At 44.6% G+C, this 19,109-nt stretch overlaps 1 protein-coding gene across 2 annotated transcripts in view; it reads right to left on the reverse strand.

Annotated features, from left to right (window-relative positions):
• Positions 1-458: 458 nt before the first annotated feature.
• Positions 459-19,109, reverse strand: part of DOK5 (docking protein 5) — a 75,486-nt gene continuing 56,835 nt past the window's right edge. For both annotated transcript variants that reach the window (XM_018560689.1, XM_018560688.1), the window contains exons 6-8: positions 18,622-18,757; positions 7,032-7,152; positions 459-919 (exon numbers count right to left, since the gene is read on the reverse strand). In XM_018560689.1, the coding sequence (XP_018416191.1) occupies positions 858-919; positions 7,032-7,152; positions 18,622-18,757 (319 nt within the window). In that variant the 3' untranslated portion in view covers positions 459-857. The remainder of the gene's footprint in view (positions 920-7,031; positions 7,153-18,621; positions 18,758-19,109) is intronic.

Consider the following 19,109-nt stretch of genomic DNA (forward strand, 5'->3'; position numbering starts at 1 on the left):
TGCACCAGGAGCCCGACAGTGTCAGGAGAGAGGAGGGGACCCGGCGGCATACCTCATCCCGCCGGGCGAACATCCCCTCCTCTCTCTCTGCCAGCAGGCATCAATTAGATGACCGCGCGTGGTGACGTCATGAGTCAGGTGACACCCGGCCTCGGGACCCCCCTGCTGGTAATGCCAGGTAAATCTGACTGCTGGTAATCCCTAAATTAGAAATAAAATAATTGGTAATGTTGTTTTCTGATGGTTTTGCTGTAGTTATCATTAAAAAAAAAAACGTCAGATACATTATAGGAACATTTTGCATCACAGGTAGAATTTTCTATTTTAAAATTTGAAGAGCCGAAAACTAACCCCAGTGCACATGCGGGGGGGAATAAAAAGGAAAAATAAAATCCAATAAAGTTTAGGACTCCTTATAACATTTGAGAATGGCGCAAAACAAAAAAAAAATCACAACAAACTACAGCAAGACAAACACCCAAAGCAGGTTATGGCCACCGACGGATCTCCAACTCTAGTTGGCCAACGCTCCTTTCCTGCTCGGAGGGCCGCAGGTTGTCCAGCTCACACACGCAAACGCACACTTGCGATGACGACATACGGTATAAACACGAGGTATGTCTTTCTCCAGTCCATGTAGTCAAACGTGGCGAAACATTTTTTTTTTTTTCCTCGAATGGCAAAAAGCGCATTCTTCATGAAGGTTTAAAAAAAAGTTGCATCAAAGAGTGTATAAATATTCCAGCTCGCCGGTAATGTTCTACGACCGTCTAGCCGTCCGTAAGGGGAAAGAAACTGGACTTTCAGTTCAAAAGCAAAAAAACTTTTCTAGTTCAACGAGTCCGATGGAGTCTTCATCAGTGCTCGGACCTGTAGGTGGGAAACGTGTCTGTTCTATGAAGCTTCTGTGATGTTAGGTCTTGGCGGAGACGAAGGAAGCGGGAAGACAGAGAGGGACAGAAAGAGAGAACAGAAAGGTAAGATTTCCCAGTGACAGGTGATACATTGTATTATGAACAATATACACTGCGTCCGTTTTATGCATTGTTTCCATTTTATTATCAGGACTAAAATATTTCAAAAGGTTCCTTCATTTTTGTTAGTCACCTACATATAAAATAATGGATATTATTATGTTGTGTTCTGTTACAAAGTTTTTACAAGTATCCCAGAGCATGAGTGATGGGAATACCATTTAATGTGATTTTGGTTTTATGTGCACAAAAAGGCGTACTAAGTCCTAAACTCTTCATGTGATACCAAAGTCAAAATGTAAAAGTAAGTCCCCTGAGCAGTGGCCCTGATATCCTGTTATAAGGTGGCTCCTTTCCCTTGCAGGGTGTTATGGAGGCACCCTGTCGTGTGCTAGTAAGCGGTGTGCCATTACTAGGTTAATCACCGCCTGAAGCAGGGCAGCCAGCAGAAATTTTGGGGCCGCTTACACGGCTTTAGGCCGCCCCGCCTACCCCACGCAGGGCTTAGTGACACGCTGGACGCAGGGCTTAGTGACGTGCTGGACGCAAGGCTTAGTGATGCGCTGGACACAGGACCCACCTGAGAGTGACCCTGCAGAGCCCACCTTAGATGCTGCACAGCACATCTGAGACTGTCTATGGTGGGCTCTGAAGGGGTCTCAGGTGGGCTGGTCAGGGCTGGATCCCTCCCCTCCCTCCTTTCCTTCCTTCCTTCCATGCTCCTCTTACCTGCACACATGGCCTCGTCTGCCGCCGGACCGGCCAGAAGTGACGTCACTTCCGGCCAGTCCAACATCAGATGAGCAGCGTCACTGATGGGGCCCTAGCTTGTCTCAAAGCATGCTGGGGCCCTGCGCTGCTAGGGCCAGGCCTCCGCCTCCTTGCCCTTCACCGTCGGCCGATAGTCATGTAAGGGACCCGGGCGGGCCCCCCAGGCTGCCCGGGCCCCTTACATGAGTATCGGCCGTACCCCCCTGATGGCTGCCCTGGCCTGAAGTAATGCCGTTTTGGGGGGAATGGGGGCGGATGTTGCTGCTAGGAAAAGGTCATGGGGGGGCAGCATGTGTGGCTCTGTCAGGTGTCCAGCCCAGCTCACTGACATCACGGGTTGCCAGGCAACTGGTAACGTCACTAAGCTGGGCAGGAAGCCACACGCACAGAGCATCACAGGTTGCTAAGAGCTTTTAGCAACCTGGGATGCTGTGGGCACTGCCCTAAAACCAACCCCACCACCCAGCGGCTCTGCAATGAGATACCACCTGAGGCAACTGCCTCATTATAGGCTGGAGGAGGGACATAAAAATCAGGTCTACTGCCTTGCCAGACAGGGCTGCGATGTGTGACAGGGCTGTGCTGTGTGGCAGGGCTCCGCTGTGTGACCAGGCTATGCTGTGTGACAGGGCTGTGTGACAGGGCTGCGCTGTGTGGCAGGGCTGCTCTGTGTGGCAGGGCTGCGCTGTGTGACAGGGCTGCGCTGTGTGGCAGAGCTGTGCAAAACTCAAGATGGGATGAACAAATACAAATTATTTTGCTACTGAAACAATTGCCATATACAGTATGTATGTATCTGTTTGCCTGGAGCTTGAATTAATTAGCACCGGCCATCCTTTCAAGGTAATATTCCTGGATGAATATATATTTCACCTTTGTAGGGATATTAATATGTAAGGAATGGAAAGGAATTGATGTGCATGACTCACTGTTCCCTATAAAGCTCCAAATAAATGATTCGGTGCTATAAAAATATACAATTTAAATAAAATCACACTATCCGTGTTCATTCCAAAAGAATGAAGAAAGGAAAGGGAGATGCAACACTAGATGTCGCTCCTGAGCTAAATAAACCGCCCGCCATTAACGAGAAGGGGAAAAAAGCATTTAAAATAAACATCATAGATACAAGTGATACAAGTGATTCATGTTGGGAAGTTGGAAGCCCGATCCGTTCTCTTTCTAGGAGGCCATTAGATATTCAAACAACGTATTCCGCTAAATGAGGGCAAATATGTGGGGAATCAATAACGTGTCCGCAGCTTACTCCGCGTAATTGAGATTGATGCAGATAATTTTGTAATATATTTATGGCAAATATAATTTTCCATTTTTTATTTCTCCTTTAATTGAATTAAGGTACCTGATTTCAATGTAGATGTACTGCAGGATTCGTAATATGTAAACTGATTTACCTTTTATTAAACCAAGGTAATTAATAGACCTACATACATACTAATGATGGCTTGTGAATACTTTATTGGAGCTCCACTACACCAACATACTAAAGAAGGTTTCACATGTACACTATACAAGACCAAGATTAATATACAACAATTATATAACTTAGACCGATACAACTCCATCTGATCTACATATCCATCTACTTAGACTGGCACACCTACATCTGATCTACATAACCATATAAGAGCAGTATCTCTGTCTCTTCTACATATCCATCTATGTAGACTGGCACACCTCCGCCTCTTCTACATATCCATCTACTTAGACTGGCACACCTCCATCTGTTCTACATAACCATCTAAGATCAGTATACCTCTGTATGTTCTACATATCCTTCTATTTAGACTGGTACACCTCCATCTGATCTACATATCCTTCTACTTAGACCGATACACCTCCGTCTCTTCTACATATCCATCTACTTAGACTGGTACACCTCCATCCACGACTGGATTTCCCACAAGGCCAACCAAGGCCCGGGGCAGCAGGGGTGTGGAATTCCTATCTCCCGATGCCCAGGATGTAGTTCCGGGCAACGGGCGGGTAGTTGTTTTCTACATTTAGCTCTGCTTTGGGCAAGCAGAACTAAATGTGTAGCGGGGAAGCTGCCACTTGTATGCAGCCTGCAGGTCTGCCATTCTCCATGGGGGGGGGGGGGGTTGGCAGGTAGGGGGGCACATTGAGGACCTGGCCTTGGGTCAGCAGAGAGAGTAAATCCGGCCCTGTCTACTTAGACCGATACAACTCCATCTGATCTACATATCCATCTACTTAGACTGGCACACCTACATCTGATCTACATAACCATATAAGAGCAGTATCTCTGTCTCTTCTACATATCCATCTATGTAGACTGGCACACCTCCGCCTCTTCTACATATCCATCTACTTAGACTGGCACACCTACATCTGATCTACATAACCATATAAGAGCAGTATCTCTGTCTCTTCTACATATCCATCTATGTAGACTGGCACACCTCCGCCTCTTCTACAAATCCATCTACTTAGACTGGCACACCTCCATCTGTTCTACATAACCATCTAAGATCAGTATACCTCTGTATGTTCTACATATCCATCTACTTAGACTGGCACACCTCCATCTGTTCTACATAACCATCTAAGATCAGTATACCTCTGTATGTTCTACATATCCATCTACTTAGACCAGTACACCTCCATCTGTTCTACATATCCATGTTCTAAGACTGCTACACCTCTGTCTGTTCTATATATACATCTACTAAGACCTGTACACCTTTGTCTCTTCTACAAATCCTTCTACTTCAAGCAGTACACCTTCATCTAGTCTACATATTCATCTACTTATACCTGTACACCTCTGTCTCTTCTACATATCCTTCTACTTTGAGTAGTAAACCTTCATCTAGTCTACATATCTGTCTACATAGACTAGTAAACCGCCATCTGTTCTACATATCCATCTACTTAAACCAGTATCCCTTAGTCTATTCTACAGGCTTCAAAACCCATAATCTCTGTTGCAGTTCTGAAACCCGTTTACGACCCTCAACGTTCCATGTTATCTACCAGACCTGACCTTTTGTCTGTTTCTCCATGATCTTGGTTATTCACCTGCCCTGACATTTTGTTTGTTGGACCATGACATTGCCTGCTGATTTTGTACCAAACTCCATTTTTGCTTGCTTTCAGCTGTTGTGAAACTAAGGGCCGCAACCTGGGAGCCATCCACAACAAGCCCATCATCCGTTGTGGGAACCAAGTGGTTTGTTAGATCCTGCACGGCCTTCTTTAGGGCCTGCACTCACCCAGTGACTCCGATGGTCCACTACCTCCATGACACCATCTCTTTACATTGATACACCTTCATCTGTTCTGGATAACTGTCTACTGACTCCGGAAACAACTCCATCCGTTCTACATACCCACCTAATTTAACTGGCACCCCTCTGTCTGTCCTAAATGTCAGTGTAACCCCACCACATATTCTATATCTTGACTACCAAGTCTCTGTGTAATTGTCCAACATTAGTTCTTAAAAAAAGGTTAAAGTTACAACATTATTATTATTATTATTATTACTATCATTATTATTAATGCATTAATATATACGTGCTTGAAAATAAATATTCTACACAAAGTCCCCAATGAATCGCAGAATCATGTGGCCATGGGGATCATAGCATACAATGTCCACTGGCCAACAGTGGTCAGCAGCTTCAATAAAGAATGTTTGATGTTTACTAGAATTTGCTTGCAATATTTCCTCTATCAGGAGCTGTGCCTGGTCAAGTGTTGAAGTTCAGCTGTGCCAGAAAACACATTAGGACTAATTATTGCACTCCCCGGTGGTACAATTACATAAAAATCAAGGGAACATTCAACTTTAAGGAGCATAAAATTGATTCAAAGCTGCAGTTAAAAATGAATTAATTCTATTGGGATGAGATTTAGGGCCCCTCCGCACACCGCAGAGCAGCAGAGGCTTTCCAGAGCCTGAACTGAAATGAGAATCCTGTAGTGTTGTGTTCACTGGCACAGCTCTCATCAAGGTGTTTTCACACGTTGTGTCTTTTTTTTTAAATTTGTTTGATGCAGCTCTGATGCCGTTTCCCCACATGTGCACCATGCATACAAATGAACAGGACCCCCTGTAAAATCTGCACTTAGAACGTTTTACATGAAGCAGATGATGTGGCTAAACACAAAGGCAGGAAGAACCCTTCCCCTGGAAACTAAAGGGTATACAGAAGACACATGTCGGAAAGACTGCAGACCAAAGGGGCTAAAACGCACTGCAACACATGGAAAAGAAAGGAACGCACGCATAAAGAGGACCTGTACTTTAGAATTACATGCTACTGAAAATGATACTTGTCTGGTTGTCTCCGTTGTTACTATTCTGGTTCTACATGTCAGAACAGGCAAACAGTTAGGTCAGGTCAGGTTTTTATTGCTGTCTGTGCCCTTGCTGGCTAGAATTACCCTTTATTTGTTCTAGTGACCCTTATCTCTCGTAATGAAAGTAATTGGAAATACAAAATACAAAAAGGAAAATCTTCCAATTGGGACACCTGGCTGTTCTGATGGCAAAGGTCTAGGGATTTCCTTTAGCTTTCAGTAGATCTCCTCTTACTTCCAGCTTTGTGCCTGGGACAAAAAATGAAGGGAAATCTCCCTGACGGGACACAGACTATGGAGTTCTTCTTATTTCCAGCCCTGTATCTGGCTACAGAATTATGTTACAAGACAATAGGGCTCCATGCAGAAGCAGTGTAAAAAGGCCATTGAAATTGTTCATAAACTCACAGTAGAAGAAAAAAATCAAAGTTCCAGACTCTGAAAATTGTAGCTTAGAATACATTGAGAAACTGCACAGGCAGAGGAGAGCTTCAGTATAACAAAACATATGTTGAACTAGCTAGCAGACCCTAAAATCTAGGAAGCTAACGTTATGAGTAAACCTCAAGTTTGGTGCCCTCACTCCTCCAACCTCCCTATTGGTACACCACATTGAAGGACCATTAGGAAAGCTTGGGATTGGGGGATACAAGCAGTTGCCACCAAGCTAAACTTGAGATCTGCAGAAAACTTCAGCTGTTTCTGTTTTCTGGCACTGCTGATCACTTGGACATGAAGGTGACCACTGTTTATAGACTGACATGTATGTGACAGATTCCTTCAAGTGGTCTTTGAATTTATTGTGCCTGCAGCGTGTCCTGGACAGTAATAGCAGCTCATTGATTCCAAACTAAGACCATTAGAAAGATAAATGGAAGCGTGTCCTCCACGACTTCAGTCTGGAGAGTATCAATGGATGATGAAATGTACTCTTACCTTGAAGACTGTATAGTTGGCCGGTGCTGTGCTGCCGTGTTATATGGTGCCAGTAGGCGCTACGGGGTAATGGGACCATTGTGTTTAGGGAGACCGTCCTTTCACTTATTCTTCTCTGCAGCTGTAAGATATAGATACAAATAATTGTACATTTTAAAACTGGATTTTCTGCAGCAACATGATGCTTACACATAATAACTCATGGTCAGAAATATTCTGTGTGGAGAGTCGCTCCTTCATCTACATAACTCTTCTCTCCTGAAATACTCTGCTCTGCTGGAGGACTCTGCTCCTTCCTCTATAACTCTCCTATTCCTGAAATACTCTGCTCTGCTGGAGGACTCTGCTCCTTCCTCTATAACTCTCCTCTCCTGAAATATTCTGCTCTGCTGGAGGACTCTGCTCCTTCCTCTATAATTCTCCTCTCCTGAAATACTCTGCTCTGCTGGAAGACTCTGCTCCTTCCTCTATGACTCTCCTCTCCTGAAATACTCTGCTCTGCTGGAGGACTCTGCTCCTTCCTCTATATAACTCTCCTCTCCTGAAATACTCTGCTCTGCTGGAGGACTCTGCTCCTTCCTCTATAACTCTCCTCTCCTGAAATACTCTGCTCTGCTGAAGGACTCTGCTCCTTCTCTATAACTCTCCTCTCCTTAAATACTTTATTCCCTGTACAAGTCTAACCCACCTTTAGGTCAAAAGGAGGTGATCTGCAGATAAAATGTCCATGTCAATGAATTGGAAATTATTTCAGAAGCATCTCAAACTGGTGTCAAACTAATGCCCAAAGGTATAAGTGGAGGGGGGAGAGGGGGAATCAGGGGGGGGATCAGGGGGTGCCATTTACACAGACCCTGTCACTTTGCCATGAACTGACAAGGGCACCGTGTCTCTTTAAGCAGGGATGCTAATCACACTGCATATGAAAATATATTACAAGGTAAAATGTGAACGTCACATCACTCACTGAAAACACACCATAGCTTCTATTGAACAAGGCTTCATAAGCAGATCCATTAATTATCTATAAAGTCTGTATTATGGCGAGGAATAATCTGCTGTGTGCATTCTTGCTGAGTAAATAGAACAATTCTGGGAGCGAGTTCTCCCAGCACTGAAAACCCATCAGCTCGGCGATGATACAGTCGTACATTTTTCCTCGGCATCAGTCAACTGTCATACGCGGCAAACCCAACCACGGCATTGTGTAATGGCTTATTTCTCATCACACCAGTTAACACATTTGAGAAACGCATTACTGATGTGAAGTCGTTATCGCCAATCGCCACACAGTCCTGAAATTTCAATAACTTTTGTAATGGAGATGAGGTGACATCAATTTCAGCACCATGGAGAGCAGGCCTCACAATCAAATTAACTTCACATTATACGGAGCAGCTTTGCAGGCATTTGTCAAGAGGGTCCCTGCCTTTTTCTCCGCTTGCTAATCTGCGCGTTAGGTGAGGGAATGCAAATCCGCCACTGCCTGCCTCGCTTATTTGACTTTCAGAGTGAAAGGCCAGCCAAACTTTGCAAACAATTCATTTATTTTACTGAGTTCCACACCCTGGATTGCAGGAAGCAGCATGGAGGCCTTGTGGGGAACACTGATGTCTTGTATGATGAGGGAGGTGTACAGTTCAACCCCCTGATGGACAGAACTGGGAACGCCTTGCTCGGAAAGCCGCAGGCCCTGGACAAAAATGCGGCTTGCTTGATTTGGACAGAACTGGGAAGGGTTGGGTTGGGTTTTCACTGCTGTGCCACATCCTGGATATAGAGGTCTCTGGGACAGGGGGTGCATCTCCCCTTGCACTTTGTTATGAAAAGAGAACCTATTACAGCTTTGTGCCCATTGGGTAGATGTTGCCCCCAATTCCTGATCTGGAAACAATTGCCACCAAGACAAAAAATGAGAGGTCCGCAAGTACTTTGTGTGTCCTCTCACAGTTACTATTATTATTATTACTATTCAGGATTTCTATAGCGCCAACAGTTTGTGCAGCGCTTTACAATATAAGGAAGACATTACAATCACAATACAAGACAAGACGGTAAGGGGGGCCCTGCTCCTGAGGGCTTACAATCTTAAAGGGAGGGGGAAGTGATACATGAGGAGGTAGCTCTGTGGGGATGCATTGCTTGAGAATGTGATAGTTGGGTGTTTGGGTTGAGGTTCCCTGAAGAGATGAGTCTTAAGGGATCACCTAAAGGCAGTCAGGGTGGGAGATAGATGGACAGGTTGGGGTAAAGAGTTCCAGAGGATGTGGGAGACTCTAGTGAAGTCCTGGAGTTATGTGGCCTTTTTCTTGGTACTCCGGCACTGGCTGGTGATTTGGCTGTCCATGATGCTGAACCAAATGGACGGGCACTTAGAAACCGGTATAGAGAAATTAGCTCCTGAAAACAAGTCTGGTGGGTGGGGGCAGGGACTGCTCTAAAGAGATGAACCAATTTGTGAAGCTCTGTGATCAGTAGGCTGGGTCCACTAAGCTCGCCCATCTCCCTTAACGATTGCTATTTTCAGCTCTCATCGATCACTACAGCATGGTGAATTAAGGTGATCTTGATGCATTAAACAGCTGGAGTAAAACAGCAACACAAGAAATAAAAACTTTGTATAAAAAAAAAGAAAAGGGTCCAAATTCTTTTAATAACAGTGTTTGCTCAGAAAAAAAAAAAACATAAAACACCCGACCCGTTTTGGGGGCCTGAAAACCCCTCTGCCTTTACCAGGGCTCAGATATTGTCTATAGTCAGGAGGCCTCAAAACACAAAGGTTCACGTAGACATTCCATTTATTATCCTGTAACAATAAACCCAGGCGACCATTTTTAATATTCTTAATTACATACAATATCTGAGCCCTTATGAAGTTTGTTCTTCCTTTGCCTAATTCATAAAGGTTCTTCCTTTGCCTAATTCATACAGGTTATTCCTTTGCCTAATTCATACAGGTTATTCCTTTGCCTAATCCATAAAGGTTCTTCCTTTGCCTAATTCATAAAGGTTCTTCCTTTGCCCCTTTGCCTAAGCCATAAAGGTTCTTCCTCTGCCTAATTCATAAAGGTTCTTCCTCTGCCTAATTCATAAAGGTTCTTCCTTTGCCTAAGCCATAAAGGTTCTTCAAAACCTAAAAAAAAATAAATTTTGAGTGTTAGCACTGCTTTAGCATTCTACCAGATCCTATGTAAAGTTGAACACAAGCCAAAGCTGTTTTCTTAGTTATCACTGACAACCTTTCTCAGGTTATCACCGTCGCCTTTTTCCAGTAACCGGTATCCTGTTTCTGCCTTGGACCATGACATCTGACCCTCCAGTATCCTGTTTCTGCCTTGGACCATGACATCTGACCCTCCAGTATCCTGTTTCTGCCTTGGACCATGACATCTGACCCTCCAGTATCCTGTTTCTGCCTTGGATCCTGACTCCTGACCCTTACACCTGAGATGCCTAATTCATAAAGGTTCTTCCTCTGCCTAATTCATAAAGGTTCTTCCTCTGCCCCTATGCCTAATTCATAAAGGTTCTTCCTTTGCCTAATTCATACAGGTTCTTCCTTTGCCTAATTCATAAAGGTTCTTCCTTTGCCCCTTTGACTAAGCCATAAAAGGTTCTTCCTCTGCCTAATTCATAAAGGTTCTTCCTCTGCCTAATTCATAAAGGTTCTTCCTCTGCCTAATTCATAAAGGTTCTTCCTTTGCCTAAGCCATAAAGGTTCTTCAAAACCTAAAAAAAAATAAATTTTGAGTGTTAGCACTGCTTTAGCATTCTACCAGATCCTATGTAAAGTTGAACACAAGCCAAAGCTGTTTTCTTAGTTATCACTGACAACCTTTCTCAGGTTATCACCGTCGCCTTTTTCCAGTAACCGGTATCCTGTTTCTGCCTTGGACCATGACATCTGACCCTCCAGTATCCTGTTTCTGCCTTGGACCATGACATCTGACCCTCCAGTATCCTGTTTCTGCCTTGGACCATGACATCTGACCCTCCAGTATCCTGTTTCTGCCTTGGATCCTGACTCCTGACCCTTACACCTGAGGTCTCCCGATCTGTGGCTCCTAGCCCTTGCCGTTTGTATATAGTGTGGCTCTTGTTTCTTGCAGGTGGTGGTGGGATTGCCTGTGTTAATGTGGTTTGTTACATCTATTAAACTATTATTCACAAAGATTGTTGTGGTATCTGCAGTGTGGTCACATATTCACCTGTATAGGTACCTGCACGTGGTGTTGGGACACCCATGCTCGGTATTGTGACACCTACATGGTCTGCTAGGTCAACTTGCAAATTAGGAGAGTCCAGGGGAGCCAAAAAAAAGTTTCTAACTTTCCGAGACTATTTCAAAGTTAAGTTGTCAAGTTGACTGATTTAAAGAATAAAGAAATGAACGCGTTAACTCCTATCCCTGCACCCCCAACAGAGCTGGGATATCAATTATTTCATCCCTTACCCAACGCAGCGTGATAAAGTTAGCCACCGGGAAGATCTCGCCATCGTTCTGAGACTTCTGAAGGTTAGCCGAGCCACATATTACAAGTCCCAGACATTATGCTCACGACTTATAAATTAGCTTTGTAGATAACCTGACTCATTTAGCCAAGGACGGCTCCCTCTAATTAGAAAATTCTAGTTTTCAATTAATTTCACTTTTCTAAAAGGGAATGTGTAATTAATTCCCGTGTCGGAATTGAGACTTCACCACCGAGCGCTTTCGAGCGGGGTATTATATGCGATATGCTTGAGTTCAACTTTATTATAAATATATCATTATTATCCCTTATTAAAAGGGGGGAAAAAATAGCCAGAAATTAAGCTGCGGGAAAATTCTCTTTGAATATCTCATTTCCATCTCTTATCGCGAATGGTAGCTTCTGCGCTAATGGTGCGATCATCATGAATAGAGATGAGCGAGCTTCATTATATATCTGCACCGCCAACTCTTCGCTTGTTCAACCATTGGGAAATTGTAGCAGAGGGAAAGATGGCTTCCTGATGGGTTCCCATACTGGTTATCGTCCCTTCTGGTCTAAATAAACATAATATTATAAAGCAAACTTGTGTTTTGCTAGGGGCACACGCGTCCTGAAGATACTCAACATGTCTAGTAGAGGTGCCCCGAAATAGACATTTAAAAACCAAAACGAAACCGAAATAAAAAAAAAATTGTCAGGCCGAAACTGAAAATGTTTTTATTTTTCCACATTTTTTAAATATTTTATTTGTATTTATTTTTTAGAAACGTTTTAATTTTTTTATATTTTTTTATTTGTTATTTATTTGTTATTACATATTTTTTACTTTACTTTAAGGGGCTTTGGGGAAATACTAGGTCTCTAAAGAGATCCCTGATATGTCCCTTTAAAATAGAAAAAGAGATTGAGAACACAGAGTCCTCAATCTCTTTTTCTGTATCCCCTGTTATCAATGAACAGGAGTCCTTTATACTGAGTGTTCCTGTTCATTGATAACATGAGGACATAGTATGTTTAGTATAACCACAATCACTTCCCATTCATTCATAATTGAGGCTATAGTACATATAGTATGTCCTCAATTATCTACAATTGAGGACATACTATATAGCTCTCCTCTCTTTCACTCGCTGTCACGGGAGGCTGAGCGAACGGTGCAGGGAGGAGAGCCCAGCCTCCTGTGACAGCGCTGTCTCTGCCCCCACACCGCTCTGCCGCACTGTGATAGGCGGCTGAGCGGTGTGGGAGGAGAGACACCGGCCGCTCACAGCGATCTGCTCCCGAAGCGCTCGGCCGGCTGTCACTTTCTCTCCTCCCCGCTGGGACACAAAGCAGCGCCCAGCGGGGAGGAAAGAAACCTGGGATGCGCCGATATATCGACAGGAAAATTGCACTTTCGGCATTTAGACAAAAGTGCAATTTTCGGCCGATATGTTTCGGCGGCCGATATATCGGTGCATCCCTAATGTCAAGAGGTGATAATAACTTGGTCAAGGTGGAAGTGGCAGCACCACGTGATCAATGAGGCCTCAAGGAATTTAAATTATTGTATGCTTTTTTTGCAGGGTGCTGGAGTAATCAAGGTCCAGCACTGTGAGATGGGCAAGGAGGCTGGTGAGAATGGAGACAAAAAAATAAAATAAATAAATCAAATCAGATTTTTTTATATTATTGAATGCTGCCATGGAAGGGTAGTGACAGACAGGCATGTACGCAGGAAACACAGAACTTAAACAAAAGTCTGTTTTGCTGTTAAAAATAAAATGGCAATGCATTTCAGGAACCTAAGAAGTTCCCTTCATCAGGGCTAACAATCTGGATACAACGACCTGGATACATGTGCCCAGACCGAGGACAGTAACATATTTACATATTTGTAACAAGAAGTAAAGAAGCTTTAAAAACAAGCCCTCATTCACCTCTCTAGCTGCTTGCACTATGAAGTACGTTCTGTGAATTCATTCCCAAAGTTCCTGGAAGATCCCAGAACAAAGACGCTAAAGTCGGGTTTCAATCTCTTTTTAATGGTTATGGAGCATCTGCTGTGTGTTTACATTACAAAGCTGCTCGGATCTGCTTTCATACAAAATACAGCTAAAATTTAAGTTCCCCGGGTCATGAATTTTGAGGATGGATTTCCCCACAGTGCCTATAGCTACAGAGGCGAATGAGTGCTGGTTTAAAGTGTTTCTACTGCTGATTCAGAGCATGCAAATACTTTTCTGTAACTAGTGGGGGCACAGGAACACTTTAAAAGGGGAATTCTCTGAATGCTGTGAACGGACCATGTTTAATTTTTGCACCCTAAATATCGGTGTAACATAAAACACGGTCCGAAAGCTCAACTAAGCCTTTAATGAGGTTCTTTGGAATTAGACACTACTTGTTGTGGGGTGGCAACCATCTCCCAGTTGTGCTGCTTCATTGTGACCCTGTCATATGAGCCCCTGGTGAAGACTACAAGCGGCTGCACCAACACAAATTGTGCTAGCATGGTCCTCCATGCCGGTCCAGAGTGATAATGTACAGCTGATGCTGGAGACAGTGTGTTAAGATAGGAAGAGGCTGAAATGGGCTGGAGAAGATCAGCAATGCTAAAGGGTTTAGTTATGAAAGTTAAATACACTGGGCGAAAGCCATTCACATGGCACTAGCGCCCCTAGGTGGTGCTGACCAGTATAGGACATTCATATACTTGTCGGACCACCTAGGGGCGCTTGTGCTGTGTAAACAGTACACACCCGGCAGGGTATACGTACACTTAAATACTAGACCACACATGGACTCTTATACACACATGCACGCACAAGAGACACTCACACACACACAAAGGTTGAACTTGTGGACCTGTGTCTTTTTTTAACCTCAAATACTATGTACCTTTTATAAATTAACCCCAAAGATGCAATATAATACATGAAGCACGTACAAGTATGATTGCATGCTCTTTTTCCCTTCACTGCACCATGGGTGGTGCCTTGAGGACACATCTGGGCCCATCTACTTCTAGAAAGCGCCCTCTGCTTTACACATTTAAAAATCAAAACCATCAGAACTTCACCAACACTTCCTCAACTCACGAACAGAAAGTTTCCAAATCGCCATTCTGTGCATACATGAATATTCGGACATGCTCCACGGGTTCCACTAACTTAAAGAGTAGGTCACATGTGCTGGTACAAAAAGGAAACACTTCCAATACTAATGTTTGCGTTATGCCCATGTCACTATATAATGGTAGATACCCAACACAGCCGCTCATTGTTGTCAGTACTCCCGCCCTCTGGCATCTCCATGCCTGGGGTCATCATGTTCATGCACGCAGATGCCAGCACACGGGTCTGTTGTAGACATGTGCTATTCGTTTTGTTCCGAATCAAAATGTGTACGTTCAGACACATCCACATTTCCGAATCCCAATGCATCCAAATGTGCTCAAATCCGAATTTTCATTTCCGAAATTTCTGATCCCGTCCGAATTTCGTTTACTTTTCTGGCCAATCAGATATGTCATTTAATTTTATAATGCATCCGAATGGGTCTGAATCCGAATTCTGGGAACCTCAGCTTTAGTTTGATGTATACACCGAGTGGCCAGATTATTATGACCACCCCATCAGTACTTCGTTGGGCCACGAGATGACTGCATGAGATGACTTCGTCGCCTGGTGACTCCACGAGATGGTGAAAGGTGATGCGAGGAATCTGACACGGCACTGTTGCCCTTCTGTTTTCTTGTACCAGTCTTGCCCCTCCCCCGTTCTGCCCTAACATTGACTAGTCGCTGACGGCCACAATTCGCACGTTCAGACCCAGATTTTCGGCTGACAGTCCGGTCTTTGAACACTTTAACAACAGCTGCTCTTGAACATTTAACGAATTCTGCTGTTTTGCTGATACTCGCTCCATGGCTCCGAGCGCCAACAATCATCCCACGTTCAAAGGCTGTTACATCGCGTTGTTTCCCCGTATCTTCAGAAACAAATCACTTCTACTGTCGTGGTAACCAACCTGCTTCCCTATTTATAATGGTCTGGCCCTCTAGCAACTTCAGCGCCAAATTATAGCTAATTTACCTACAAACGTCAGGTGGTCATAATAATCTGGCCACTCAGTGTATATGGCTCCCAATGTTGCTGCAATGAATATTCGTTATTGTACATAGATAATAATAAACCTCAGGCTCCAAGACCCAAATGGAGTCCGAGTTTCCGAGTAGCATTCAGGAGTTCCCGAATGCCATTCGGGTCTGGAAGCAAAAGCTTTAATATTATGTATGTAATGTATACAGGGCCAGGTTTACTCTCTCTGCAGACAATGGAGAATGGCAACCAGATGGCAGGGTTGACTCGACGGCATCGCTTCCCGCTGTACATTTAGCCCTGCTTGCCCGAAGCAGGGCTAAATGTAGACAAAAACTACCCGTCCAGTGGCTGTGCTGCCCCTCTACTCCCTGCTGCCCTGAGGCCATGCCTCGGTGCCCCTGTATGTATATGGCTCCCAGACCCGTATTGCTTTCTGGAGCTCCCGAATGCAATTTGGAAATTCGGACTCCGGAATGCCATTCGGGTCTACAAGATTCAGCTTCAGTATTAATATCTGTAAATGGTTTTCTGTGGTATTCGCAACGAATATTCGTTCATAAACTCATCCGAAACTAACTAAAATTCGGATTTCCTCCGAATCCAAAGCCCAAACCGAATTGCATTTGCATTTTGGACCTGAATCCATGAAATAATGAAAAATCCTAACCGAACCTGAATTTTTCCGCAGCTTACATGTCTAGTCTGTTGAATATCCACATCGGTCTTTGATGGTGCGAGTTATGATCCATTATATGGCGGCACGCACTGAGTTGCCGGTTTTACGCGTTTGATGTGCTCCGCGTATTTAAGTCATGACAGATTTTCCTTGCAGAATCCTCAGCCGGCTCATAGGAATACGGTTGGATGGATGAAGACTGCCGGCGGCTGGAGCCGGAGGACAGACTCTTCCAGGTACACCTGGATGATGAATGCATTGATGGATGGTAATTACGGCATCCGTAATGAAAAATAAAATCTTAATTAGCAGAGCACATCGCTAGGAGACAGCGCTGTCACATGGTGTAAATAAATATAACAGAGTGTATTTATTTAGCTAATTAAGGAGCGTACTAAGTGCACTGCGCTGAGAAAACACGCTCACCTGCGGAACTGGAAAACATTTTTTATCAGTTCTCATTGCAAAACACTACACATAAAAGCTTTTCTGAATGAACTACTCTGTGTTCCATCAACATTACAGGAGCACTCCGAGGCCAGGGGCCGATGGTCATTCGAGGGCGGCAGGCTTTTTTTTTTCATGTTGGACAAAAAAACTCTTGTGTATGTGCAGCCAAAACGTCTTCATTTTTCTGAGCGGGTAAAGACTAGAACCCCTGTTGTTTTTTTTGTACTAGGGATGCTCCAATACTAGTAACGGTATCGGTGGCGATACCGAGTAGTTGGGCTCGTACTCGTGCTCGGACAAATGCTCCGATACTTACCCCCAATTTCCTCTGACTGGCAGTGCCATTGGTGAACATGGAGCCGGCTTCCCGGCCAATCAGCATGGAGTCGGCTTCCCAGCCAATCAAGAAGCCAGGCAGTGGGTAATGAACGGCCTCCCGGCTTCCTAATTGGCCGGGAAGCCAGCTCCATGCTGATTAACTGGGATGCTCGCGCTGATTGGCTGGGAAGCCGGTTTCCCGGCCAAACACTACGAGGTTGGCTTCCTGGGCAAACGAGAAGCCAGGTGGCAAGTAATGCCGCCAGGCTTCCCGATTGTCCGGGAAGCTGGCTCCGTGCTACCAGAAGTACCGGTATCGGCGAGTACTGAAATATAAACATCGGTACTCGTACTGGATACTGAAAAACCAGTATCGATGTGTCCCTAGTCATTACTGCTATCTGCGGCTCCATTAGAGAAATTTCCCTTGACTTCTTATATCTGAGACGCAAAAGAAATTGAAAGACATTCTCTCTAAAGGGAGGAAAATGCTCCTCTTAGATAAGTTGGTAGAGCGCTGGGCCCAAATTAGGGTAAAGTTGGGGGCCTGAAATGCGTATGAGATATGGCTGCCAAACCAGCTAGAAGCTTTGCCATCACAGCTCAATCCCTAATGAAGGGGATGTTTTTGGACACCCTTAAAACACATGGGCTCAAGGTTACCCCTGTTGATAAGATTTGTGGCCCACTCATCCTTCTTGACAGTCTTCAGATTACCCCAGGAACTCCCAAAGTTGCCCCTGATGATCAGATTTGTGGCCCACTCATCCTTCCTGCCATTCTTTAGATTCCCCTGGGACCCCCAAGGTTACCCCTGCTGATTAGATTTGTGGCCCACTCATCCGTCTTGCCATTCTTCAGATTACCCCGGGGACCCCCAAGGTTACCTCTGCTGATTAGATTTGTGGCCCACTCATCCGTCTTGCCATTCTTCAGATTACCCCGGGGACCCCCAAGGTTACCTCTGCTGATTAGATTTGTGGCCCACTCATCCGTCTTGCCATTCTTCAGATTACCCCGGGGACCCCCAAGGTTACCTCTGCTGATGAGATTTGTGTCCCACTCATCCTTCTTTACATGTCTCTCAGACAATTGTCACCAGAACATGTGTCCCCACTGGAAGATTTCCCCTTTATTACTGTTCCGGTGGCAACTGTATAAGTTTGGATTTCCCATCACTTTCTGTATTGGAGTAAAACACTCACCAGGACAAATAGAGAGGGCGAATCTCCCAGCAAGGACACATTCAACAACAACAACAACAACAAAAACTGCCAAGGCTTCTAACCCTTCTACCCTCCATCAAGACCAATCAAAACTAGTTATGACTTTGCATATACTCATTGTCATAACAAATCTTTGAGACAAAGGTTGTCTCCTCCACACAGAGGAGGTTGTCACCGCTGACCTACGCCTTACAAATGTTAGCAGTCCGGCCACGTCTGAGTCACTGACCTTGAACGAGCATGCAGCAAGTTTGGATATATTATTTATACACTGGCTACTGCATGACAGCCACCCCAAGGATGTTTTTTGGAATGGCTCCTTCATTCCAGGTATGTGATATAATAACCGTCAGCACTTACCATTGAATTCTTGACGCTTTGCAGTAACCGATCGTGCTGCTCCGCTATCGCCAGCGCCGCCGAGTGAACTTTATGATAGATGGCTTCGCCTTCTCTGGTTTGGAAGATAAAGAGGCCCTCCCCAGTGTCACACATCCTGCCAACAGACAAACACAAAAACGCGTGATGAGACTCGACTGAAGCTACGGCCAAACACATTAGTTCAAAGCGCTTCCATCCCAACCTGTGCAAACAGCAAACTGATAAAAATATTATCAGCCTCAGATGTCTGTCTGGAAACACTGCAAACAACTGGCCGGGGGTCACAAACTGGCAATCCAGATACTGGATTTAAAGCAACCAACCTACAAAAATGTCATATACCGCAGCTTACCCGGCCTCGGATTTGGCGGCTTCATTAGTCTTTTTTTTTTCAGCGAGTACAGAAAATACCCGGTGATCGTGCCAGACATGAAATGCTCTGCGAACTTCCTGTGAGCTGAACTAGA

The sequence above is a fragment of the Nanorana parkeri genome, unplaced genomic scaffold (assembly GCF_000935625.1).
Source record: "Nanorana parkeri isolate BGI_ZX_2015 unplaced genomic scaffold, ASM93562v1 scaffold474, whole genome shotgun sequence".
NCBI lineage: Eukaryota > Metazoa > Chordata > Amphibia > Anura > Dicroglossidae > Nanorana > Nanorana parkeri.